We start from the raw sequence: 26,642 nt of genomic DNA on the forward strand, positions 1-26,642 counted from the left end.
AAGAAAGTAAGCATAAGCAATCTAAGCCAAAGAAAGTATTTCTAAAGTCAAATGTTTGCTTTCATGGCCCCTAAGGAATAATATTTTTTATTTGTTTGTTGTTTTTAAGTGTGAATGACTGTGGTGAGGAGAACATATTGTGATGGAAAGATGACCTTCTCTGGCCTTGTGTCCTACTATCACCTTTGTTTTTATAAGGTGAAAACTTGAAATATTTATGGGAAAAGATTACAACTTCACATTTTATTAGGAAATTTCAAAAGCACCTTGATATTCGGATGCACTTTGTGAAATCACCTTTGAATATTTTCTAGCTTTTTTAACTATGTCATAGAATTTATACTTAGAATAAAAGATACCTATAGGGGCACCTGGGTGGCTCAGTTGGTTATGTGTCTGACTCTTCATTTCAGCTCACGTCTCGATCTCGGGGTCATGAGTTCAAGCCCCGCATTGGGCTCCACACCTAGTGTGGAGCCTACTTAAAAAAAATAAAGAAAAGGTACCTCTAAACTATATAGAAGAGTGCTTTTTGTTGTTTTTGGTTTCTGTGTTTTTTTCTTTGCTTATTGCTATTGGAAGGAGTTCCCCACAGTGAACCAGAAGCAGGGTGTCTTGTGCATTTTGTCTAGGAACTAATGGCTCATGTTGTAATGCAATAGACCTATCTATGACTTTATTGTATTGTGATTTAATCATATTAGATGATTTTGACTGAAGAGACTGACAGTGTAGTCACTGAGTCTCCTCATCATGGTAAGTCTTTACACTAGTTTCTCCTGACATTGTTCCTATTATATAGAGAGTGGTTTAATTCTCACGTAGAAAGTATCTGCTGTTTTCTGATTCTCTGGACTTAGTAGGTTGAGTTAGTGGGAAGTTGCTTGTTTCTAGGAATTTAAGATCAGATCAGAGAACATTTTGTTCTTCAGTAGTTGTTTTCCTTATCCAGGTCTTTTCTACCAAAGAGCAAATATATCCCCAATACATGAGGACCAAGAATTGATGAATTGGCCTTTCCCTAGAATAAATTCCCTAGGAATGAAGAAGCAGACCCTATACTTCTTTATATGATAATATTAAGTCCATCCATATTGAATGTATTTGAAAAAAAAAAAAAACCCACAAGTTAAAAGTCCCAGTGTTTTTGTAGATGTCGATTAATATGGATAGTAGAATTTTCTTTTCAGGCAATTTTGGGGATGGCATCAGTCTCGAAATTTAGTTTTCTCTAAAAATATTTATAAGTATAATAAATGCATTGGTTAGTATATCTCATCAATTGCCATAATTCTTCTTTTTCTTGTTTTCTTGAGAAGATCTGGCATCACAGACTTAATTTCACAAATAGTTGGACAAACTTTTCCTGGTGAAGGTATTATTCTAAAGAAAATAGATATATAGTCTTGATATGAAAACTTCTTGTCTCCAAAAACAGGAGACTTAAAAGGTAGCTCTTCTCTGAAATGCATCCTCAATGTTCATCCAGACATGTGCTCAGAGCATTCAAAATCTGTTAAGAAAACTGAAATATAACTATGCTCTAATGTTCTGAGAGAGTTTCTCCATTTTACTGTACTACAGGGAAATTATCCTTTTGCTAGAGTACATGACAGTGTCCTTCTCATTGACCTGCTTGCATTGATCTATTATTATTTATGTTTCTTTTCTTTCTTTCCTTTTCTTTTCCCTGTTGGTTACCTCTTACTGCTGATGGGAATGCCTATTTCTTACTTGTTTCTCCACCTGTCTGACTATAATTTATCTTCTTTCAAAATGATTGTTTTGTCATTTATCTGGTTTTGAATTTTACTTTGAAAATGTTTTCTTTTTTAGAAGAAGGGAGTGGATAGTTTCCTTGGATATGAAATGTTAATGGATTTCTAGAAACTTGGTGACTGTTCTACAATGTTATCTATTCTGTTTGTGTGTGTGTATATATATATATATATATATATGCACGCATTCAAATGTGGCTTTTTTTTTAATCACCAGGGATTTTTTTCCATCTCTTTTCTTTAAAGAAATCTTGTTGAAAAAGTGGTTTAAACATATACCTCACTGCCATATTATCGTTAATTCATAAACCTGTTAGTTGTTACAGTTGTCCCACTGCATAAGGTTCTCCTCGTTTCCCATACAAGTCATTTTAATGCATTAGAAGAAAGAAAGCAGATTGAAAGCTTCACTCACCAGACTAGGTTCATTAAATCTTAAGGACCCTTATGATATTGAACTTGAGAAAGATGAAAGGAATAACAGGCCATTGATTTCACACGATGTCACTTGCTAAATGGTTTCTAAACCAAGAGAGCAACCTTTAGACCAATTCTGGTCTGTGCTGGTCCTGAGCCAAATATCCAATCAATAGAGTGATACGAAGTTAAGTTAATGTTTGAGGATGTAGCCCACACCCTAAACAAGCTGTATTGTTGGTGGTGTTAAGACTGGTGGGGCGGACAACCTGGAGACCTCTGGAAGGATGCGTGCTCTAACTTCTTAGTCCGATGTTATTGCTCTTACTATTCTCTATTTTTTCTCTTTATTTGTTTTTCATTCTTTTTCAATAGCCAAATCATTTAAAATTTTCCTCACCTCTTTTAAGTCCCTTTACCCTTCATTTCTGTGCTTTTCACAATTTCTGCAATATAGAAATACTATTTAATCATAAATTATAATTAAACCTGTTACACGTAGCCTATGAATGTTTTCGATCAGAATTGTCTATATATGTTTGAAGAACTAACCGTTATCTATACGTAATGTTTTCTTTCATTTGGAATCCTTGGATTAGTGAGTAGTGGAAGTTGCCCTAGATTCATTTATTCAACATTTGTTGAGAGCACAAAGGGTGCCATGTTACAATAAGTGCATTATATTTTATTGCTTTAATATGGGACACTTGTGTGAAGGGCAGGCTTTTAAAACCTGAGAAATAAATCCCTGAAGATATCCCTAAGGTTTTTTTCTGCTCACTGATTTTATGACCTAAGACAGGTCATCTGTTGTATTTCTTCTTTTCCCTAGGTAAAAATGACCATCACCTTGCCACTTAGCCTTCAACGGGTGCTTGAAAAACAAACAAACAAACAAAAGGCAACCCAATAGATGAAATCCAGCCAGTGTGTAGAGTACTGTCATGTAACTCAGAAGAAAACAAGGTTTTCTACCCTCTGGTGTGAAACGTTTAATGACATTTCAAATGGTATTATTAATCCACCAGGGAGTGAGCACTGTGATGATATAACTAGGTATCTGTAAAGGACTTTATTTTATTTTTTTTTTAAGATTTTATTTATTTGACAGAGAGATAGCAAGAGCAGGAACACAAGCAGGGGGAGTGGGAGAGCGAGAAGCAGACTTCCTGGCGAGCAGGGACCCTGATGTGGGACTCGATCCCAGGACCCTGGGATCATGACCAGAGCCGAAAGCAGACGGCTTAATGACTGAGCCACCCAGGAGCCCTATAAAGGACTTTAAATTCCCAAACACATGTAAATTCCCAAACACATGAACGCAAACAAATGACTACATTCTTGGTGAACATGGACGGGATTGCCTAAGGTTAAGAATTACTAAGCTTTGGACTACTGAGCTGATGCCTGGTCTTTCTCAACTAGAAGGATGGGAAAAAATGATGCAGGTGCAGCTACAGTTGTAGAGAATATGGTTTCACTTTCCCTTGTATTTTCACAACTTAAATTGACTGGTGAAATAGGATAATGAATCCCTTTCTGGATCTGAGTCATATTTATGACAATAGAACCTACCAAGGCTCCTAATCATTCCAGCTTGAAATGATTCTGTTCTTGTAAGTAGGAATTATCTTAACATGTATTCACAAAACAAATCAGTCTGGATGGTTTCTGCTTAATAACATTTAACCCAACCTTTTTGGTAGTAACTGCAGTAATTATAGATTTTAGACCAAGAGGACCTTAGTAATTACACAACTAGGTTTTAATAAACCATGGGCTCATTTTAGGTTGTCATTTCTGTAGATTTTGTATTGTATTGATTTTGGATGGAGTTGCTAGGCCAATCATGTGGGGTATACAATTTCAGGAAATAAAAATGTTGACTGCTAACAGTGTTCAGCTAATACTGTTCATTTTTTCCTTGTATTTATGCCTCAATTTTCCATAAACATAAAAAGAATTAGTATGTGAAATAACATGTCCTCTAGTATATCACTTCATGATCATAAAATATAACAAACATTCTATGCAATTATTGTTTAAAGTCAAATAAGAAAGAAAATCTCCACTCAAAGAAATCTTTTCCTGTTATGTGCTACAATGCCTCGTTGGTAAACATGTTTTCCTGCTTCATGCTCATGATCATTGAACACTGACTGCTGTGTACTCTGACATCAGGTTCAAGGTTAGTGCCAGCTTTAGTGAAGTGATACTTTAAAGTCAGAGAATAGAGTTGGAATTGACAATAGAGATTACCTGGAGCAAACCCCTTATTTTCAGAAGAGGAAGAGGAGGATTATTGGACAGTTTCAGTAACTTTGGCAAAGTTACAGAGTAACAAGTAAGGAGTAGATCCATGCTTTCATCATTCACGGTTGAATGCTTCCACATCACATGATGACTTTGTAACTGTGTTCATCTACAATCTTACTTTCACTCATTTTTAACATAGAGCAGGTAGAATTTACTAATGAGTTCAGAGCACAGACATGGCTGTGATGAGAAAGGTAAAAGATACAATTTATATTTAAAAAGATACTGTATTTTTATATTTTTAGGTTGTTAAAATATCTTTGCAAAATTAGTGAAATCTGTTTTGAGACTGAATTCGCTGCATTGTTATTTGTTTTAAAATTGAACACCCAGAGGTGCCTGGGTGGCTCAGTCGGTTGAGTCAAACTCTTGGTTTCTGCTCAGGTCATGATCTCATGGGTTGTGAGATGGAGAGCCCTGTGTCCGCGCTCAGCAGGGAGTCTGCTTGGGGACTCTCTTCCTCTGCCCCTCCCCCCACTAAAATAAATAAATAAATCTTAAAATAAAATAAAATTGAATACCTACATTCTTTTTAGATATTTAGATATTTAACATAAGGGGCATTACTGTTCCATAAGTATATATATGTGTGTGTGTGTGTGTGTGTGTATTCTGTGTGTGTGTATATATGTATATTCTGGATTTCAGCAGATTTCCTCCATTTTCGACAGCACTTTATTCAGTGTCAACTTCATATTCCACTGGCTACTTGCTTTCAAAAGTGTCGTAGAGGAACTTTCATTTTTGCCACCTTTCAGTTTAACTCCAGGAAAAATGAACCTCTTTGGGCTTCCCTCAGAGGCTTTTCGTGTTACATAAATTCGTTAAGCAAAGTCTGGGAATATCATTAAAGATTTGAGTTAGTGCATATGGCTTCATTTGCAAGGCCACATTTGGCCTAGAGTAATGTATATGTAAGTCCCCTGGGTGTCTGAGGAAAGTCTGTGTCTTTCAGGGCTTCAGAGTGAGGGTACTTCTGGAATCTAAATGCTCAAAGCTTTGCAAATTAGAAGAAAGAGTTAATAGTTTAATTAGCAGTCTGGTTGTCTCTGCCATGGCCTGAAATCAATGTGGGTGGGGGGAAGTTGAAAAGACTCAGTAAAGCCCATCAAATCTTTTTGCGTTTTTTTTTTTTTTTTAATGAAAAGAAGGAAGATTGTACAAAGTTCATTAACCACATATTCCCACTTGGACCCCCAGTTTAACCTGCCTCAAAATTGAACCTGTACTTGAGAGCAGCCGTAGAGGAACAGAGGAAGAGACTGCTCTCCTCAGGATCCCAAGAGTCTCGTTTTTACATGTTACTCTTTTGTCTGCCTGAAACCTGTGCTTCAGATGTATGGTTTCAGCTGCTGTGCTTTAGTTCTTCATGCATCTTGGATTAGCACTGCTCTCACGTTGTCTCTCTTTTCTGGAATTTCATTTCCATAAGTTAGGTCTGTGGCTGATCTTATTTCAATTATGCAAAACTGCTTCTTTCCAAGAAAAAGGTTCAACTTCTTTTGCCACTGGTGTTTGCAATGCATGAAAGGAAGTGGTTGAATAGGCATTATGGTTCTTTTCTATGCCTCTCACATTTCTTTCCCCCTGAGGAACATGGTTATATTCCACAGAACAATAGGATCCAAGATGAGCTGAATCTCCCTCCCTCTTGAACCAAACCCGGACGTTTCCTACATGTCACTAAAGGGATGCCGTGTATTCTTGTGCAAGATGTAGACTTGTGAAGGTGGTCCTGTTCACGTTGTTACCCCATGGAGTTGCATATTCGATATGCTAATTTCTAGGAAATCGTAAGCAAATGGCTTATTCTGACAAAATCAGTATACTATGACAATTTTCCATTAGTTGGAAGTAAAGGGTTTAGACGTAGATTTGCTTTTTTCTAATTTGCCTAAAGGCATCATATGGACCACTAGTAACCATGCCCACTACGTTCTAGGAGACAGAGGGTCTGATACAGAATATCTAACTAGACTTATCTTTAGGGAAAAGCCTTAAAGTAATTTATACTGAGGGTCAGTGGAGTTAATAGAGTGTAAGTATATACTTATATATATAAGCATATACTTATATAAATATATAAGTATATTTTTCTATAGTTATAGATTCCATAACTGCTTATCTCCTTCCACTTTTCAAAGGTGCAAAACATGCAGATAACTCACCTTCATCTATAGATGCTGGGATTGGAGCCTAAGATCAGCCAATATTGTCACATTTGACTCTATTGCTACCTATGTAGCATAACTGATAAACGTGTATCCTAACTTACTAAAGTGCTCTGTGTGCAGAAAACAGTTAATAAAATTTTGATGAGCAGAGGAAGCAAATCAACTAGGCACAATAAGTTAACCAAGCAATTACATGCAGAGAACCAAAGAGCAATCAAACATAAGACATGCTGGGAGAATATTATGTAGTTAAACCTCTTCCATAGAACAGTTTCTTAAAATTATTGGAAGAAGAGCAACACTGCAAATGTTCACATGACAAATGTAGCCAGTCAGGTGGGTTTCATAGAAAGGTCTTATTAAAAGCTAAGTATGACATCTAGAGAATATTTTAAATGTATTACGGAGATACAAGATATCTGCGTCTTGTAAAAATTATTTTAAGAAAAAGTATATACAATGGTTTCCAATAGAACATCTTTTCTAATTTCTATGTCTGACCCATTAGTAGCATACTGAAAAATGTCTTCCATGTACACTTCAGTGTGCTAAATATTATAGGACTATAACGATGATATAATATTCCCACATGGAAGAAGATGACTATATTCAAACATATCAAACTCCTATTTCTTACTCATCCTATTCCTTCTCTGATGCTTTCCATCTCATTGAATGAATGGCATAATGTCTACCCCCTTTCCAGGTCAGAAACCTAGGAGTGACCTATGATTTCTTCCTCTTCCCCTTTTCACATCTGATTAATCATCAAAAACTCTCACATTACCACCTTTATGTTCGCACATCTGTCTACTTATTTTCCTAGGTCATTGTAGTTGATTGTTTTGTGAAATAATCTTCTGGGCCTCCTTGTCTCACTTTTCCCCTACCCATCCTGTTTTCCACATAGAAGCCTTGGTAATCTTGCTAAGATTCAAAACTGATCATGTCATTCCCCCCAGTAAAAATCCTCCACACGGATCCCTTTTTCCTTTAGTATACACCCCATCCCTGGCACAAGTCTCTTTGACATGCTGAAGATTATCTAGGAAGAGTAAGGTCTGATGATCGTAAAAAGCATGGTAACTGATCTGTCTAGGGTGTGTCCAGGCTACTTTTAGAATAGATGTTGCTGTTCTATGCATTTTCTTACACAGTTAATCTGGCATGCTATCCCCTCTTCATGAGCACAGAAACATTTGATTAGCTTATTGGTGAACGCCCTATGAAGTTACAGTGGAAATTACCATTTCTGATTCTGAATCCATTCCATACATCCTACTCATGGGTGCAGACAGTGTGGGTTTTATGGTTTCATATTGTTAGCAGGATTAAAAGGGAAATTGGTTGTGCTATTTTGGGAATCCACACCTCGAAATGTGTAATATAGTACATGGAGGAGAAATGGTATTTGCCGAACAGATAAGGGCATGGTAAATGAATATGGAAATAACTGTTGGTTACAAATATTAAAATGGCAGAATTAAAAAAATATGTTTGAGCATTTCTTGATACAAGAATCTTCACACTGCTTGAAAAACCATAACATCTTGTGGAGAAAAAGTGTTATTTTCTAGCCTTTAAAATGCCCCGTTATAGTTAATTTAGATGGTTATTTGCATGAGAATAAATAAAATCCCAGCTTGAGAATTTTTCTTGGATTTAGAGCTTGATTATTTTAGTTTAAAAAAATCTGAATTTGAGTAGCATGAAAAAGAGACTTATTTTAGTCCATTCTTCAAGGGAAGGGTTATTCTTTGGTATTTTATTTGTTCTGCTTTGTTATTTTGACTTATCTGTCTGCATTGTGATGTTGGGGACAGCTCACCTTCTCTGATCAGTGAACATGACATTTTATTTTCTTTCCTGAGATTAGGTATATAATATATACACAGAGTTTTTATTTATATGATTTTTAAGTATATACTCATTAAATTTGAAAGAAGAGTATGTAAGTATACACATATGATTGCATGAATATATATAAATCTATACTCCAAAATAATATATATGTATATCAACAGAAAATCAAGAGTTTTTCTTTTATTCCAAAGTGAACAGTTGAAGAGAGAAAATAGTCAGCTGATACATATATATATAGACATATATATCTATACACACACACACACATATATATATATTAATCTTTTTTCTCAGTACTCTCAATTTATAGGACTTTTCATGGTATTTTCTAAATTATAGTTCTTTTCAAGACATTGAGAAAAGTTGCTGACATAGGTTTTAACTCATTAGGCTTTTCTTTGTTTTCCAACTTCTCGTTAACAAGTTCCTTGTTATACATATAGTAAAAGATATTTGATTCCAAACATCGAATGAAAATAAAAGATATCCTTAAAATAGTTTGGGACATGATGTATTTTATTTTGTTCACCGCATCAAATGTTGTTAGAGATCTATGAAGTAAGTACCTGGTGGTGTTCTAGGCTCTGAGGTAAATACAAGGAACCATTACAACTAATTGTAATCCTGAGGATAGAATATTAGAGACAAACAAAACAAAACCGTTACAAAATGAAAGAGGTAGAATTTACTCTATGTTGTTGATTATGTATTTGTTTTCTGTGGTAGCTATTCTCAGAAAATGGAGATTGAGTGCTCATTGCATTGCTATAGAAGTATCTCTTACAATTCACACTAGGTGAATGTTACTCAGAATGTTGCTATAAAATGTTATTTAGCATTTTGATTAGTATATGAAAATACCTCCAAGTAAAATTTTTCCAGATTTCTTATTACTAAGCTTCCCTGATAATACTTTTTTTAATGTTGTATGAAGAAGTATGGAATTTCCTTTGAGAATGAGGGAGTGAAATTCAAATGAGGGAACAGTTTTTTTTTTTTTTTTTTTTTAATTTTGACTGGGTTACTATTGCTCTTTCTGAGACTGGTTAGCTTAGGTGGCAGAATAATATAATAAATATGAATGAGTGATGGAAATCAAAGTAAGATTGCACCAAACAAGTTCAACAGGTAAGGAAGAATTTATTTATTTATTTGTTTGTTTGTTCGTTTGTTAAGGAAGACTTTATTCAAAACTTTTCTAATGGGGGAAAAGCTAGAACTCCACTGCACTGAAACAAAAGGCAGGAGACCTTTTTAAGCCCTCGGGTGAGCTAATGGGTACATATTGGAGACCACTGTGGGTTGCTCAGTGTAATTAGGTCCATTGTGCTTGCTAGCTGGTGCTGATCCATGTAAGGCTTCTATACTTCTGCAGAGACTGGGAGAGAGGGGTCCTGTCTTTCTTGATGATTACATTTCAAAGAGATGGTTCCCAGGCCCTGGAGAAAGACATTCCTGAGCTGTAAAACTGTCAACAAGCTGGGAGAATATTTATATCTCAAAGAGGCAGAGAAAGAATTTACAATTAAAAGGTTGCTAAAGTAAATGCTCTATATTCAAGCTGAGGGGTCATTGTGGGTCAATTAATTTCACTTTGCTTCAGGGTCACAGACAACCTCCTTTGCCATGTTTTGCAAATGTACCACTTTGTTTGTGTAAGGAAGAAAAAAGGTTGGGAATTGGGGAGATCCATGAAAACATGTGACACCCTCACTATCGAATCTGCCAGAGTGAGTAACATTGGTTGACTGTAAAAAGAGTAGTAGGTTATTACTAGCCTTCTGTGGAAGGTTTTGATAAGAAAAGTTGCATCACTCTGTGACCACAGACAAATGATTTTACCTCTGTAAATACCAGTTTCTTTCAAATTTGTAAAATAGAAATAATTATAGTTTCCCTGTCAAATTTACTTGACTGTTGTAAGCATAAAAAAATAGATGGGGATGTTTTGTCATATTGTTTTAAAGGCTATATAAACAGCTTCTGAGCTATAAAACTGAGATCTCAAAATACTTCGGGATGAATAAAATGTACTTTTTTTTTTTTTCCCCCTCACACAGTAGTTACAGTTCAGGAGGCCCAGGCTGGAAGAGTACAGTTCTCAACCTGTGGCTTCCAGATTGGGGTTGTTGAGGCAGCCGGCAGCTTTTTGTCATCGCTCAGCAAGAAGAAAGAGGCACATGGGCAGGAAAGCACAGCTCCACGTTTGCCCACGTATCACTGGCCAGACCTGAGCTGGCCCTGTCAAGCTGTTGTTGGGGACAGCTTAACGGGAGAATAGGAGATGTAGCCTCCAGCTGGACAGCTGCATGGCCTGCTTACATTCAATTTAGCTTATGCCCAGCTTTGAGTTCTGTTATTAAAGAAGGCAGTATGCATAGTGGTAAATGTCAACAGTCTCTGCCACTGAGATAAATGGAGGGAATGACCAAGACAGTAGAAACTTCTTGGGGATGACTGCGTGGTTCAGTCGTTTAAGCATCTGCCTTCGGCTCAGGTCACGATCCCAGGGTTCTGGGATCGAGCCCCGCCATCGGGCTCCCTGCTCAGCGGGGAGTCTGCTTCTCCCTCTACCCTCCCCCTCTCTCCCAGATAAATAAAATCTTAAAAAAAAAAAAAGTTATATTCAATGGGGCGCCTGGGTGGCTCAGTTGTTGAGTGTCTGCCCTCGGCTCAGGTCATGGTCCCAGGGTCCTGGGATCGAGCCCCACATCGGGTTCCCTGCTCCGCGGGAAGCCTGCTTCTCCCTCTCCCACTCCCCCTGCTTGTGTTCCCTCTCTTGCTGTGTCTCTCTCCGTCAAATAAATAAATAATCTTAAAAAAAAAAAAAAAAGAAAGAAACTTCTTAAAAGGGACACCTTGGGTAGTACCAGATAGCTCAAGACAGTGCACTGGGTTACTAAAGTACCAAAACTTAGTCAAAGTGACAAGTAGTTCATTCTCAGCAAACAAAGACTTCCTGCTTCCTCCTGAGGCCTTTTTTTTTTTTTATGCCTTCTAGTGTCTGATATGTAAAATTCTACTGATAGTGTCTGAACCATGGTTACAAAATCACCTTGCATTAAAAGCCCATGTAGCCAACCAACTATTATTTTAATGCTAAATATGTTTAATGGTTAACCGTGTTTGGTACATGGTCTGTGAACCTAGTAGCATCATTTGTCTCAGTAGATTGTTGAATTTTCAGAAAGCCCTCTCTGTTATGTTTTAATTCTTGCAAATTGCTTGCCAATTTAATACGAGTTGCATCTAAACAGTAAGTAATTGCTTATGATAATGAGTGCAAACTAATTCGCTAGAATATGTTAATATTCACAAAGCACTTTTATACTGCCCGCTGTTCCAAAAATACTGCTCGCTTGGTTAAATGTAGCTTTTAGATGGCATTATTGTCACGCATCTGACTAAAATCATTGCTTCAGGAGTATCTACCCAAAAGTCATATGACCATGACTTCAATATACCAAAGAAGAAACAAAAAGGCATGTCATCCTTTGATAAATGATTTAGAATATTCAAGGAAAAAAAGGAATCACTTTCTTAATAATTAATTCTAATTAGTGATTGATAGTACTAAGCAGACTATACTGAGTTTGAAATGGCCTCTTTTTCCCTCAAGAGCCATAAAACTTAATTTAAATGACTTCAAAGACAGATGGCATGCAAACTTCATTTGAATACAATAACCAATTTAGAATGAATTAAACTTTTTTTTTTTTTAAGATTTTATTTATTTATTTTACAGAGAGAGACACAGCGAGAGAGGGAACACAAGCAGGGGGAGTGGGAGAGGGAGAAGCAGGCTTCCCGCGAAGCAGGAAGCCCGATGTGAGGCTTGATTCCAGGACCCTGGGATCATGACCTGAGCCGAAGAGCGTCGCTTAACGACTGAGCCACCCAGGCGCCCCGAATGAATTAAACTTTTAAGGATGATCCCAAATCTGGATGTTTCAAAGTTTGAAGCCTACTTCACCCCTTAGTAGTGCTCTTCCCTCTTTGTCCTATAGGTCTTTCTCAACCATTTTTAGAGATGCTACTTGAAGATGCTAGAACTCAGAGACTTATGTTTCAAACCTGAGGGTCTTTTGAGACTGGGGACCTGAGTATTCAAGGATCTGAGTTGCAGATTGGAACCACCTTGTAATTTTAGTCTAGGAAGATAGAATTTTATGAACCAAATACAAAAGAAGAAAGGTTTGACACTTCCCTGCCCCAGGGCTGATTTGGCACTTTAATCCACCTTCTAATGTTTCAATCATTTCAACTTCAAAAACAACTCTCACACATAGTTATATATCTTCACATGGGTGGTGAAATAGAAAGATCTCTGTAGCGAACCCTTTTTTTTTAAAAATCACCTTCAAAATTCATTTCCTTTGTTGAATTTCATTGGCTAAATATCTTCAAGGGTTAAAAAACTTCCGTCTTTGAATTTTAAATTATAAATACGCACAATTGTTTGTCGAAAAGAGCGGTCTAGCGTCCCAATTTTTTGCTTCTTATAATTTTTATTATGAAAATATGTGGATTGATACGTCTCAGAATTGGCTGAATTTTATTCTTATTGTCTTCATATGCTCTTTCGGAGAGTCTAAGATAAGGAATGAATAAACAAATCAGTTACACATACTTTATTTTAATTTTGGTTACCATTATTGTTATTTTTTCGTCTAAGCATAGAGCAAGACTTAAAAAAAATGAGAAATGGTTTTATTTCTGATAAAGATGGAATGAAAAGATTTGTGATAAATAGCAAATATCACCAAGACACTTCTTATTAAATAGTTTCTATCTTATGACAGTATCATGGTTTTTTTTTTCCTACATTTGTGAAATTATGTGAATCTTTGTAAGGAAATTTGCATTTCATAGAATTATGAATATACTGAGATACTGGAACTAATCTAATCTCTTTTTAATACTGACCTTGAACAGTCTGAATTTCATCTATGTGATTTGTACTCTGTATTTATCTAGAGATTTAGTTTAGGACCCAAAGAGATAGGAAATAGTGGTGCTTAAAAATGTATCAGTTTCTTTAAAAAAAAAAAAAAGTAACTTCCTATTAATACAAGTGGATCTAGGGCTTATTTCTGGAACCCATTTTGTGCCTCTGTGACTTTTCTCTTGAGAGTCCTGCCCACAATAATATTTTTTCTCTTATCTTTCCAGAACCATATTAAATTCTGTCTTCCCTAAAGAGAATTTGGGAGTATTTTGGGAGACCAAGTGAACTCTTCAGTTTGCCTGAAGTAGAGGGTTGGTTTACAGGGAGGATGTTTAAAGTTACAATAATGATTTTTCACTTGATTTGGTAGATGGTGGTGGTCTTTGAATAGAGAAGTGATTGCACCTGCTGTTTCAAAAAGTGAACTTTTAGTTTGTAAGGTAGATTGAAATTAAGGAGAGGCAGGAGGTATCATATCAGTAAGGATGAGATTAAAGGTGATGTAATGTGAACAGTGGCTCTAAGAATGGGAATATAGAAGAGAAAGTCAAAAATTGACTTCTGATTGAATGAGTAGTGATAGTTGTGGAAAAACTGGATTCTAGAGTTTTGACATATCCTCCTCTATTGTCTGCAGCATCTAGTGTCGTGCTTTACACATAGCAAATGCTTAAATAACTTTATTGAGTGTGTGGATGTCTTTAATCTTGGATTATGCTGTTATATTGCCATTGTATTCTCTTTTTCCATCAGTGTTCTTCTGCTATTGTCTCAGCATTGTGTTTTGTTTTTGTCAAAAATTCCAACTCCTTATTTTGAGTTAGAGTCTTTTCCTACCATCTCACTAAACCATCTGCCTTTAGTCTTTCAAGCAACCTCTAAGTTAAACTCACACAGGATTTTTTTTTCCTTGTTATGTTAGAAGAAATATGAATCTTTCCTCCATAATGACCACTATTCCCTGTCTTTGGACTCATCTCTTTCATCACGACCACAGTGTATGTAGTTGACCCTTAAACAACGTAAGTTTGAACTGCACGGGTCCACTTCTATGCAGATTTTTTTTTTTTTTTTTTGATACAGTATAGTACTGCAAATGCATTTTCTCTTTCTTAAGATTTTCTTAATAACATTTTCTTTAGCTTATTTTACTGCAAGAATACAGTATATAATATATATGATATATAAAATATGTGTTAATTGACTATAATATCTGTAAGGCTTCAGTAAAGAGTGGGCTATTAGTAAAGTTTTCGGGGAGTCAAAGTTATACTTGGATTTTCCACTGTAGGTCAATGTCCCGAAACCCCACATTTTTCAAGGGTCAACTATACTAATTCCTACACATGCAAATATCAGTAATATATTAGAAAAACCTTTGTTAGCATTAGTATTATTTTATTTTGCCTCTCCATGGCACTAGCATCCCTCTTAGATTCCAAAGTTATAGAAGGAATTAGCTCATGCTAGTGTGAGCTATCATAAAGTTTATGATATTTTACTAGCAAATGGGTTTATTTAGGAAGAGCCGAGAATTGCAAATGAGGTCTCACAAACTATGGCAAAACCATAGGCAGGTCTAGAAAACAGAGGAGAGGAATGTTCTTTTATAGAGGTAAGGGGAGAGTTGGGAGGGGCTGTTACAAACAAAGAGTCCAGGGACTAAACTGGAAGTCCCAGAGTGTAGTGGCTTTTCACTGGCTGAGTTGTGGTAGTTTCTCATTGGCTGGGCTATTGCTGAGCCAGGAGAAAATCTTTCTTCATCCTTCTGGGGTAGTATAGACTTCTTCCCGTTGGGGTCTATAACTGAGGAAGAGTGGTAGGGCATGGGAGCTCCCCCTTCTGGCCTCCAGACTCCATTTTAAATGAGGTTTCTTTTATTCACTTTTACAATTTCAAGAGCTAGGGATTTTTCAAGCTAGCTTTGTTGCATAGATTCTCATGGCCTACAATCTTATTCAAGATTGTAAATTGCTGTTCATGATCAATACATTTCTTTGTTTAAAAGTTATTTTGAAATACTTTTAGATTTTTTAAAGGATTTTATTTATTTATTTATCTGAGAGAGAAAGAGAAGGAGCAGGAGGAGGGGCTGAGAGAGAGGGAGAAGCGGACTCCCCGCTGAGTAGGGAGCCTGATGTTGGGCTCAATCCCAGGACACTGAGACCTACCTGAGCTGAAGGCAGTTGCCTAACTGACTGAGCCACCAGGTGCCCCTTGAAATACTTTTAGATTTACAAAAAAGTTACAAAAATTAAAAAAAAAAGTCCAAAAGTACTCTCATCCTTTTAGCCAGCTGTCAAAGTTAACATCTTATATACCATAATACAGTGATTAAAACCAGGACATTAACACTGATATAATGTACTAACCTACATACCTTCTTTAAACATTATCAGTTATCCCACTAATGTCCTTTTCTGCAGTCCAAGATCTAAACAAGGGTCACACATTGTATCTAGTCCTCGTGTCTCCTCAGTCCCTTCCTATTTGGGACAGCTTCTTAGTATTTCTCTGTTTTTTTTTCCCTAACCTTGATTCTTTTGAAGAATGCTGCCAGTTATTCTGTAGAATATTCCTCAATTTAAGTTTCTTGCAACTTTTAAAAAAAATTTTATTTATTTGTCAGAGAGAGAGAGAGAGAGAAAATAGTGCGAGCACAAGCAGGGGGAGCAGCAGACAGAGGGAGAAGCAGACTCCCCGCTGAGCAGGGAGCCCGATGCGGGACTCGGTCCCAGGGTCCTGGGATCATGACCTGAGCCGAAGGCAGATGCTTAACCGACTGAGCCACCCGGGCGTCCCTGGTGGCCCCTTTATTAAATATGTAATGCAAATAGTTCAGAATAACCACATGCACTTTCGTGTTCAGGATTTAATTCCACTGCTAAGGGCAGGAAACAGTGTCACTGGCAAAAAGTTATAAGACCTTTCTGGCATAGAATAGAAGTGATTATCTCATTAATAACGAAAATTTGTTTTCTGCGTCTGTATTCATTAATTCAGGAGCCTTAGAATGAGCCAAAGGCAGGGATAGCTTCAGAGGCAGGATGCTTACAATAAAGCTTTGCAAAGGCCTCACACTTTTTAAAGATTCAGGCTAGATTCTGAAAATGTCAGAATATGAGTGAGTCATTTCTGCTAAGTGTCATTACAGAAACTTTGAGTTTCTCCAAACCAGTCCAGGAAAGCATCATTAAAAAGACTCTAGAGATGATTGAAGTGAGACCTTGATTGGTGAATTTTTTAGCTTATTTTTCTAAATAAGAAGCAGTCATTTGATCTCAGCTCTTCACTGTATCATGGAATAAGCTCTAGGAATAGAGTTGGGTACAGACCCTCACCATCTGTGTGACACTGAGAAACCACTTGCTTTCTCTGGGCCTCCATTTTGTCATTTGAAATGCAGTTTTGCTCAGCTATCTTAAGAGCATTTCAGCATTAAATCTATGCTTATATCACTTTTTTGTAACTGATTAATTTTTGACGCCATAGTTCTAAGAAATTCTTGACTCCGAACACTTGATGAAAGCCATTTTCACTATTAACTTTTAAAAAAAGGTAAACTTAAGGACATCGTTATTAGTCAAGTACAATTTTTACTGACTAGCTAATAATTTTAAGAATTTATTAGGGCCTCACACAGCTTATTGTATGTTCTTTAAAATAAGATTTTTCTTTAAGTACCAGAAGGTGTGATTTCTTCTCTCCCATCCCTGCTGCCGATAGCTCTAATGCAAATTGATTGCTGAATTACTTGTAAGAGACTTTTTAATAAAGTTCACTTACTGCTGGAGGGAGTCTAGTTTCAGAAGGGAAGACATAAGCATTTGATGTTCTTAGGGTTATTGGTTGTGGCAGTGCTTTGCTTGGTTTTATTTTTGACTTTAAATCACTTTGCTGTCTTTATGAAGTTTTTTCCTAATCTGATTGGCAGACGGAATACCACTTATTTTGTTTTTCTTTTCAGCAAGAGAACTTAGATCCCAAGAGCCTTTTAAAAGTTTCCAGGACTTAAAATTTGATCTTGGAATAAACTTGGGCAACTCAAACTATTGAACTCAACTGTTCCTGGAGGGAATATTTTCTAAATAACATGTTTAAAGAGGGAAATAATAAATAGCTTTTTAAAGAAAGCATATTGCAAAGGAACCACTAAGTGAAGCATTACTTTTTGCATAGATTTTTTAAAATGGTATTCACTGCCTTGAAAATTATCTCAAAATATTCAACTACTTATATGACTTTGATCTAAAAAGATATAATTATTCTGGCTTATCATTTTTTGGTCATTTTTTAAGGTTACCATTAATCAGTGCCTTTAATATTGTCACCTTTTCAAAGATTTCTTAAAAATCTGAAAGAGATGACATGGCTGAATACCATTTATTTGACATCTCTCATAAACTATCCTTCCCCGATATTTACCTTTAATGCACAGGTCCTACCTGTTTGGGGAAACAGGCTGCGTGTTTTAAGTTTTATATTCTTAGGGACGTCTGGGTGGCTCAGTCGGTTAAGCGTCTGCCTTCGGCTCAGGTCATGATCTCAGGGTCTTGGGATCAAGTCCCGCATCGGGCTCCCTGGAGTCTGCTTCTCCCTATCCCTCTGTCTTTTCCTCCTGCTCATGCTCTCTCTCTCAAATAAATAAATAAAATCTTTAAAAAAAAAAGTTTTATATTCTTAGCTTCGTTCACATAATTGACAATTATCAGACAACCAAGTCAGCTTAAGAATTTTTCTTGTTTCAGTTAATTTCCTTATAAGACAGAAAAAGAGAATAACTTACCCAGATGACTACACTTGGTTTCAGTGATTGGTTATGTAGAATCACATCTTCACACAAGACCAGTGAACACCATTCATATCTCTTATATGAATGCTGTCTTTTTGATTGTGCAATGCACAATCTGTGCATTATTTGTGGTATTCCTGAATGAATGTCCAAGATACGGACAGGGTAGGTCAGCCGTGAATCCACTTACATCCTAAAGAATTACTTCAGTTATTAAAGAGGAACACATTTGTTTTCAAAAGAATGAATACATTTTTTCATGTAGCATACTCTTTCCATAAATGTCAAAATATGAAAATGTCAAATATCGAAATGAGAAATATACATGATGCATTTTTAAATATATTGTTCCTCCCAAGATCGCAGAATATAGAATTTTTATTAAAGAAAATATAGACTATAGAAAAATATGGAATATTTATGAGGAAAAGATTTTTATTAAGAGAAAAGTTTTGGGCCTGTAGGGAAAAGGAAAATTTCCTTGCTTTCTTATTGAAATGCATAATTACTGTTGAAATTATCTTGGAGAGTAGTAATTCCCGACCTTATAGGAATCATGATAGCTTTTTGCTATTCCGTCTTCCAGATAGTTATGTTTTGATTAAAATTTCTTATTGAATAAGCACACACCACTTTTTATTTTAAAATGGTATCTTGGCTGAGCTGGAGCCAAATGTCATATAGACCAGCTTAGAGGAGAGAATTCCTCTGCTTGCACATCTCCTGAGTCTACTATAGACTCTGAGTGATTCAGCCTCCTTTGATCCCAGGGAAAGTTTGGGAGACATTAATTGTTAATGCCTAGGGAGTCCTTGGAGACCCTGAGAGTCTAGCAGTATCTCTGATTTGTATGGGGTTCAAGAAGCTTTGTGAAAGAGCCTGAACCGAGTTCATGATTGGTGTTTATTTTATTTTATTTTATTTTATTTTAAAGATTTTATTTATTTGACAGAGAGAGATACAGCGAGAGAGGGAACACAAGCAGCGGGAGTGGGAGAGGGAGAAGCAGGCCCCCCGCGGAGCAGGGAGCCCGATGCAGGGCTCGATCCCAGGACCCTGGGACCATGACCTGAGCTGAAGGCAGACGCTTAACGACTGAGCCACCCAGGCACCCCGCATGATTGGTGTTTAATAGAGTAGCATGTGTGCAGTGACCCTGTACAGTGTCATTCTGGGAAATTCCACTGGACAAAAGCAGGGTGCTCACAATTTTGACTTTTCCCATCTTTCTCAGTTTGCGTGGAATTTAATAAATAGTCAACAAACTGTCTTTAAAAAAAACTTAAAAATTGCCTTAATTCCTAAGAGTCTAGGATTCTGATGGAGCATGTGACTTGCTGTATATGAGAAGCCTCCTGTTCTATTTTGAATGTTGTTCGAGCTACTTTGAAAAGGCTTTCATTGTTTGGGAATTACTTAAACTCTTCTTGACTTTCTCTGCTCGGGTCTCCTGCAGACTACAGGGTTAGTATCGAAGCCACTGCAGTGACAGGTCATGTTTCTTGCCCTATTTCTTTTATTAAGGACTTATCTGCTTTCTTTCTCAAAGACGTATAAGTAAAAATCCTGTGTCATTTTCTTTCTTTTTAGCCAGTTGTAATGCATTTGTCAATTCTACCAAGTCTGTGTCTTCCATAAAGAGTCTCAAATTATGATAGATAGTCTTTATTTTCATTTTCTTTCCCTAGTATTTGTTCATCCTTAGATGAATAGTAGCATTGAGGGCTGGCTCTTAGTTCTCAGAGTCGGTAATTGTTGTTACTACTTTTCACTTTAGAGTTGATTACATATTATGGGCAGGAACTCTTATTACTTATTCCATTCATCTCTCCTAGTTATAATGCCCACCTTTCCTGGGTTGTTAATGTTCCTATTATGAAACAGTAGTGCTCTTCATGAAATAATTCTTTGTGATCCTACAAAGAATTTACAGAAACTTAAACTGTAATAAGTTGTTGGTTTAGTGTACATGTGAGTTTGTTAAGGTTTATTATTTTTTTAAGTTTCACCAGTTTAGAAATTTTACTGTGGTTGAAAACTTTTTTTTTTTTTTGTCATAGAAAGTGACCTTCTCATGGTTTTTACTTTCTATGAACTTTACTCAAAAGAATGCTGTATAGGTAGAAATTGTTCAGAAAATTTAAATTTAACAATAGCCTCTTCACAAGGAGGAGTAAGAGGAGGAATAAAAACTCCTCTTACTTATAACTGTTTTATTTTAATTCCATCTGAGTACCTGGAAACTTTAAGGGGAAAAAAGTGTTATATCCCTGTTACATTTAATAAAATTATAATGGCCTGAATGTTCCATGTTGGCTACACAGTGACATTTGAAGAATTATAGGCTTTCAGAAAGGAACCTTTTATTCATATACTTATAAGTTAGAAACTAATCTATTTAGAGGTTATTATTCTTCATGTAGCAAGGATGTAGAGCAACCAGTAATCCAGCAGATCTATACATGCCCACTGTTTTTCTTTTTCAGGAAGGTTCAATTCATTTGGGGGAACATACTTTTGCAGAAACAAATGAGGCTTAAGTGGGCACATTTAGGGAAGACATAGTTGGCTCTAAGACAGGGAGGGGTGAGAGTCCTTTATGTAAATAGATGTTAAATAAAATCTAAAAATATTTCTTTTTATATCATCACAGGCAGTTCAGACATTAGAAATAAGAGCCCATGCATAATGTTTACAAACATTTATTGCAGTGTAAAGTATGTTGACACAGATAAACTTGCATCTGGTGGAGGCAGCTCTGTTAATGAATTTGCAGTAATACAGATTTGCTGCATGACTTAAATGTGGAGATTGCTGAAAACCACTTTAAGTTTGAGTCATCCATACATTCAGTGATGTGATGGATGTCGAGGTTAATTTGCAATAAATCCATTACTAGTCATGGCACTGATGTGTCAGTGATTGTCATATAGAACCATGCATAAATAATAAAGGTGACACATTTCTTCACGTGCTTTTCTATGTTCCTAAAACACTTGAAACGGTGATTAAGATGTACTATTGCTGCACATTGAATTTACTTATATAATACAATAAAACATGTTTCTATAAAAATAAAATTAAAATAATAAAGCTAGACTGCAGCTCATTTTGTATAGACTTACTCCTTTATTTAACAGTTGAAGTGAATTTTTTTGCATCATGCTATAAATCTTACCATGCTAGATGTTTTATGATGATGAACTAATATTCTTTTTCTCATGAAAGCTGCCATGTGATGCAATTTAATATCCTTCTCATTGTCAAGTACTAGTGAATGTAAATAATAATATAATGGGTTTATGTGGAAAAATTGCTAATCCAAGGAATGAAATACTGAAGAGTTTAATAAGAACTAGGATGGAGGAAAGTCACCGTTTCTTCAAAGGCATTTGGTTTTCACTCAACTTTGAAATGACTCAAACTTTTCCAAACTTATATTAAAACTAAGCAACAATGTTGCAGTGTTGGTTATTTTATACTTTTTTTTTGTTATTTTATATTTTTAACACATACGCAGACACACACACACATTTCCACCACACGCACCATCTGTTCTCTGTAAAATTTACTGGGCACTTACCATAGGCCAGGAATTGGACTAAGGTGTTACTGTTTGATATCTTATTTAATTTTGGTGGAAGCTCCATGAGGTAGATAGTGTCAGTATCCTCCTTTTTTCCAGATGGGATATCCAAGACTTAGAGTAAATAGGTTGGTCAAAGTCATTGTTGCTAGTAAATGATTCAGTTGGAATTTGAACCCAGGTCTGTTCAGAGCCTACATTCTTAATTTTTTAGCTGTCTGCTATAGTAAGTACATCATGTCCTTGTTCAGAAAAATGCATACTAAATGAAGTAGATTTTTTTTTTTTAAGATTTTATTTATTTATTTGAGACAGAGAGAATGAGAGAGACAGAGAGCACATGAGAGGGGGGAGGGTCAGAGGGAGAAGCAGACTCCCTGCTGAGCAGGGAGCCCGATGCGGGACTCGATCCCGGGACTCCAGGGTCATGACCTGAGCCGAAGGCAGTCGCTTAACCAACTGAGCCACCCAGGCGCCCTAAATGAAGTAGATTTTAAAACTGTAGTCATCTGACCCACTATATTTTATTGTGGGAGTACTGTCATATTTTTAAGCTTACTAGAATAGAATACACTTGTAATTTTCTATCTTGATAGAAAGGGGATTTAAGAACATAGGAGATTCTGTAGACTTTGATATGATTTTTTTTCCTTTTAAGAAAGCCAAGATGCTTATAGAGGTAGGGAGAGAGTGGCGGGGGGGTTGGAACTGGACATCTAATTCTCTCACTTATTATGGAATTATGCTGTTGAGTGCAATACAGTCCACTGTTGTGCATACAGAAGAAGAGGCAAAGGAGATTGCTTTCCAGATACATCTGGAGAAAAAAAGATGCTAGAAATAATTGCATTGTTTGGCACAAGGTAGTACAATTGTTTTTGCTTTGTTATGGTGAAACTTAAAGAACTGGAAAGTCGTTTTAAGGAAGACAGAGTAGTTAATAGCATGCTAGTCGCCAAGTCTTAACACTTACTGAAATATAAGATGAAATCAAATCTTGAGTAACGATGTTTGTATTGTGACATTTACGTTACTGAAAATATAAACCTTTAAATTATTATCCTCCCATTCTGTAGCTCAGCAACTAGAAACTTTCATTGTTCCCTAAGTTTTGGGAAGTATACCCTAAACTAAATGTTAATCTACATATATTAAATGTTCTGTCATTTCACATTTACATGTTATTTTTCTTTTTTTAAAAGCATTATGAGGTGAAAGGACAGTATATGATCATGAGGTGCAAATGTCACTTTATGGATATGAGACATTAGAATATGATAACAGTTGGCCTTGATAAATTCAGACTGACACATCCAATTAACTTTTTCTTGACTGTCTTGTTATGATAACAGAAACATTTCTGTAATAAAAAAAAAAAGTACAGCAGTAGGAGTCTGGATATTAGGTTTCCTACCAGCTCTGCCACTTAACGAAGGTTGCAACTTTAGATAACAAATCCATCTTTATGACTAAATTTCCTCAAATGCAACAAGGGGCTACTGCTTCCCCTGCTTTCCATCCAGGAATGAAGAAGGAATGAAAAATTATTGTGAAAGTGATGTTTTTAATATGAAGAACCTCTATGGGATGTAAGATAGTTTGCTTTACACCACCACCTTCTTCTGGTGATTCTAGAAAACATCTGAATTCTTAGATATGTTTTACATTGTTATGCAGCATCTCTAGTTTTGAATATTTGTCTTAATTCATAGGAACTACATAGTCACTAGAGAACAAAGGTAACTAAAAGGTGCAAAATAAAAGTAATCAAGTACCTACACTCAGAGTTCACCACCACAGTCTCCTGTTAAAGAAGCCTTCACTTTTATATAGTCTTGTCCAATTTTTATCAATGTAGGTTTTAGTGAAACATTTAATAGTTAATCATCTGAGAAAAATGACCAAGCTGAAAAATACTTATCAAATAGTTCTTGCTTATTAATATCCTGAGTAACAAGCTTCCGATGATGTAGAACATAAATGGTCCTCGAAGCTCCAGGATTTCTGATGCCCAAATCTCTACATTCTGAATGTTCTTTAATTGCATATTGACTGGTGCCTTTGAAGTACAACTTAACTCTTTTCACATGAGAGAGAGAAACTACTTTCATGCATTAGTAACCAAAAAAAAAAAAAAAAAAAAAATATATATATATATATATATATATATAGGGAATGCATAGCCTCTCTACCATTTCATTCTAACAAGATTCTATTTTATCACTTTTACATTTAATATTATCCTGACATGTTTCTGTTGTCATGTCTACATACCAAGGCTTTCTGAACCAGTCAGGCAGGAGGTATATTGCAGAGGGCTTGGGAGTTTCTGAAAGGCCTTTGGAAATGTTTCAGACAGACAACAAAGGGCAATTGGCTCCAAAATACAAAAAGAGAAAACAAAATATTATCAGCTATTTAATTAAATATACTCAAACATGACATTAAGTCAACTTCATTCAATTTGTAAATTTGGTAATGGTAAAAATTTAATGTGTAGGAATCTTAAAAACATCCTGCTGTACACACACCTTTTACATATAAGCCTTACTCTTGGTAGAAGCTATTTTTCTATAAACACAAGATGCGTTGTTGCCTAAATTTTAATATTTACTCTTCCCACTTTCCTTACCATGTTTGGCACATAGTGGGAACACAATAAATATATATTGGCATCCTTTGTTATTGGAAGGCTATATTACCCTCTATAAATTATACCCTAATGACATCTATTCCTGGGATAACTTTGCAAGTATTTCTGTGGTCTTTTTAGTGTGAAGAAAGGCCTTTTCTCCTCTTTCTCTCCATATATATACATATATCTTTGCACATCTCTTCCAAATGTTCTGACTTAAAAATACCATTTTCTTGCATTCAGTGAGATAGATTTTGTTGTGGTGCAATGAGATAGGACTTCAGTGCATTGGATGCTTAGTAAACTTGTTTGAGAGAAAACTCTTTTTAAAGTAAGATGGATAATTTACTGACATCAACACCATATAGTAAAATTTGAACACTCACCAAATGAGGCTATGATATTCTTAGTACTGTAAGACTAGCATTCACTTTCAGAAAAAAAAAAGGGGGTCTTTTTGTGATCCTGGATAGCTTGACAGCTACTAGATACTGCTTGTTAAGTAAGATCTCACTTTTGTTGATGAGATCTATTATCTGACATGACTCCTGGGGTTTATGACTATTTATCCATTAGTTATCATCTAGGTGAATACACCCTTTCCCTAGAAAAGTTGATTCGTAGTGTATTTGTGATTTGCTTCACTGTGCTGTATGACCCTGTCGCATGCACATGTAACTCTTGTTTGAAAAACAAGTTGATATATGTTTCTGCTCCATTTGGAAGCAGCCAACGTCAGTGTTTCCTACTAAACTATTTCTTAAAAACTGGCAGGGAAAAATAAAACCCTATAAGATTCCATGCTTGTCCAACTCAGTGGAAAAAGTAGTAATCCCCCATTTGTTCTGAAACACCTGCTGGTAGGTTTAATGAGTATATTAAAAACTGAGCTGCCTGATATTTCTTCTAAAAATCCTCTGTTCTTTTTCTTGAGCCTGTTTGATTAAAATCTGTGATTTGCTCACTGTTTTTGCCATAGTTTCATGTTTGTTTTTCATTTTTGCCATACTGTAAATTTAATCATTTACTGATAAGTCAATGTAACAAATACAGGAAAGTTGTGTACCAGATGTATTTGGACTAATTGGTTTTGGTTTTTGTTTTCCAGCTGGGACGACATATATCTTTAGCAAAGGTGGTGGACAAATCACGTATAAGTGGCCTCCTAATGACCGGCCAAGTACACGAGCAGACAGACTGGCCATAGGGTTTAGCACTGTGCAAAAAGAAGCTGTATTGGTACGAGTGGACAGTTCTTCTGGCCTGGGTGACTACCTAGAGCTGCATATAGTAAGTACTTTAAAAATAAGATTCAGCTTTTATTTTTTACTGTTAGTTTTTTTTTAATATTATCATAAATAACTTATAATTCTGCCTTTTGGAAGTTTCTCCTCCCCAGCAACCGGCACTTGGGTACAGAAAATAGAAATACACTTAAGAAGTAATAAGACCTTAGTCCAGCTGCTGTTGCTAAAAATGTTCTTTACAATAGAAAATATATTTTTTGGTTGTTAAGTGTGAATTCCTCTCAATTCTCTGTTTAGAAGAAAGATTTATTTTGGTATGTTTTTAGTGACTTTAGGCAGACTTGCTAAAGTAATAAGCTGAGTTATTGCCTAGTTGATACTCTTCCATCTGACTAGAAGCATGAGGTTGTAATACTGGTAACATCAAAAGATCTGAACCCAGTGTCCTTATTTCTCTCTTCACTTAGAAAACAATTGTCTAAAGTTAACATGCAATGGATGGGAGAACAGGGAACTTCAAGGGTAATTAGAGGTAGAAAAGAAAATGGCAAAAAGATTGTTTCTATGCTGTCTTCTACTCATTTTGATACATAAGTATGAAGAACATAAAATGGACTCAGCATTTATATCCTGGGACGATTCCTTTTTCCTCAAGCTCTAAGCCTACTATAAGAACTTAGTCAGCATATCATAGATGGCAAAAAAAAAAAAACCAAAAAACTTTTTTTTTAACCTTTTAAAGTTGCCATAACTGACTATAGCTTGGAGACTCTGCCCTATATCTCTGCATTCAAAGAGTTACTAATTTGTATAGTTGTAATTCTTTATCTCATTTTATAGCAATATTTGCACAGAAGTACATGGGGTCTCTCATTGTTAAGCGATA

At 35.9% G+C, this 26,642-nt stretch overlaps 1 protein-coding gene across 19 annotated transcripts in view; it reads left to right on the forward strand.

The window, feature by feature from the left end:
* NRXN1 (neurexin 1) overlaps positions 1-26,642 on the forward strand; it is a 1,136,941-nt gene that overhangs the window by 795,488 nt on the left and 314,811 nt on the right. For all 19 annotated transcript variants that reach the window (XM_045885018.2, XM_045885009.2, XM_045885012.2 and 16 more), the window contains one exon: positions 25,618-25,799. In XM_045885018.2, the coding sequence (XP_045740974.1) occupies positions 25,618-25,799 (182 nt within the window). The remainder of the gene's footprint in view (positions 1-25,617; positions 25,800-26,642) is intronic.

The sequence above is a fragment of the Mirounga angustirostris genome, unplaced genomic scaffold (assembly GCF_029215605.1).
Source record: "Mirounga angustirostris isolate CCGP_5_RB_7025 unplaced genomic scaffold, mMirAng1.0.hap1 SCAF_10, whole genome shotgun sequence".
In the NCBI taxonomy this organism is placed as follows: domain Eukaryota; kingdom Metazoa; phylum Chordata; class Mammalia; order Carnivora; family Phocidae; genus Mirounga; species Mirounga angustirostris.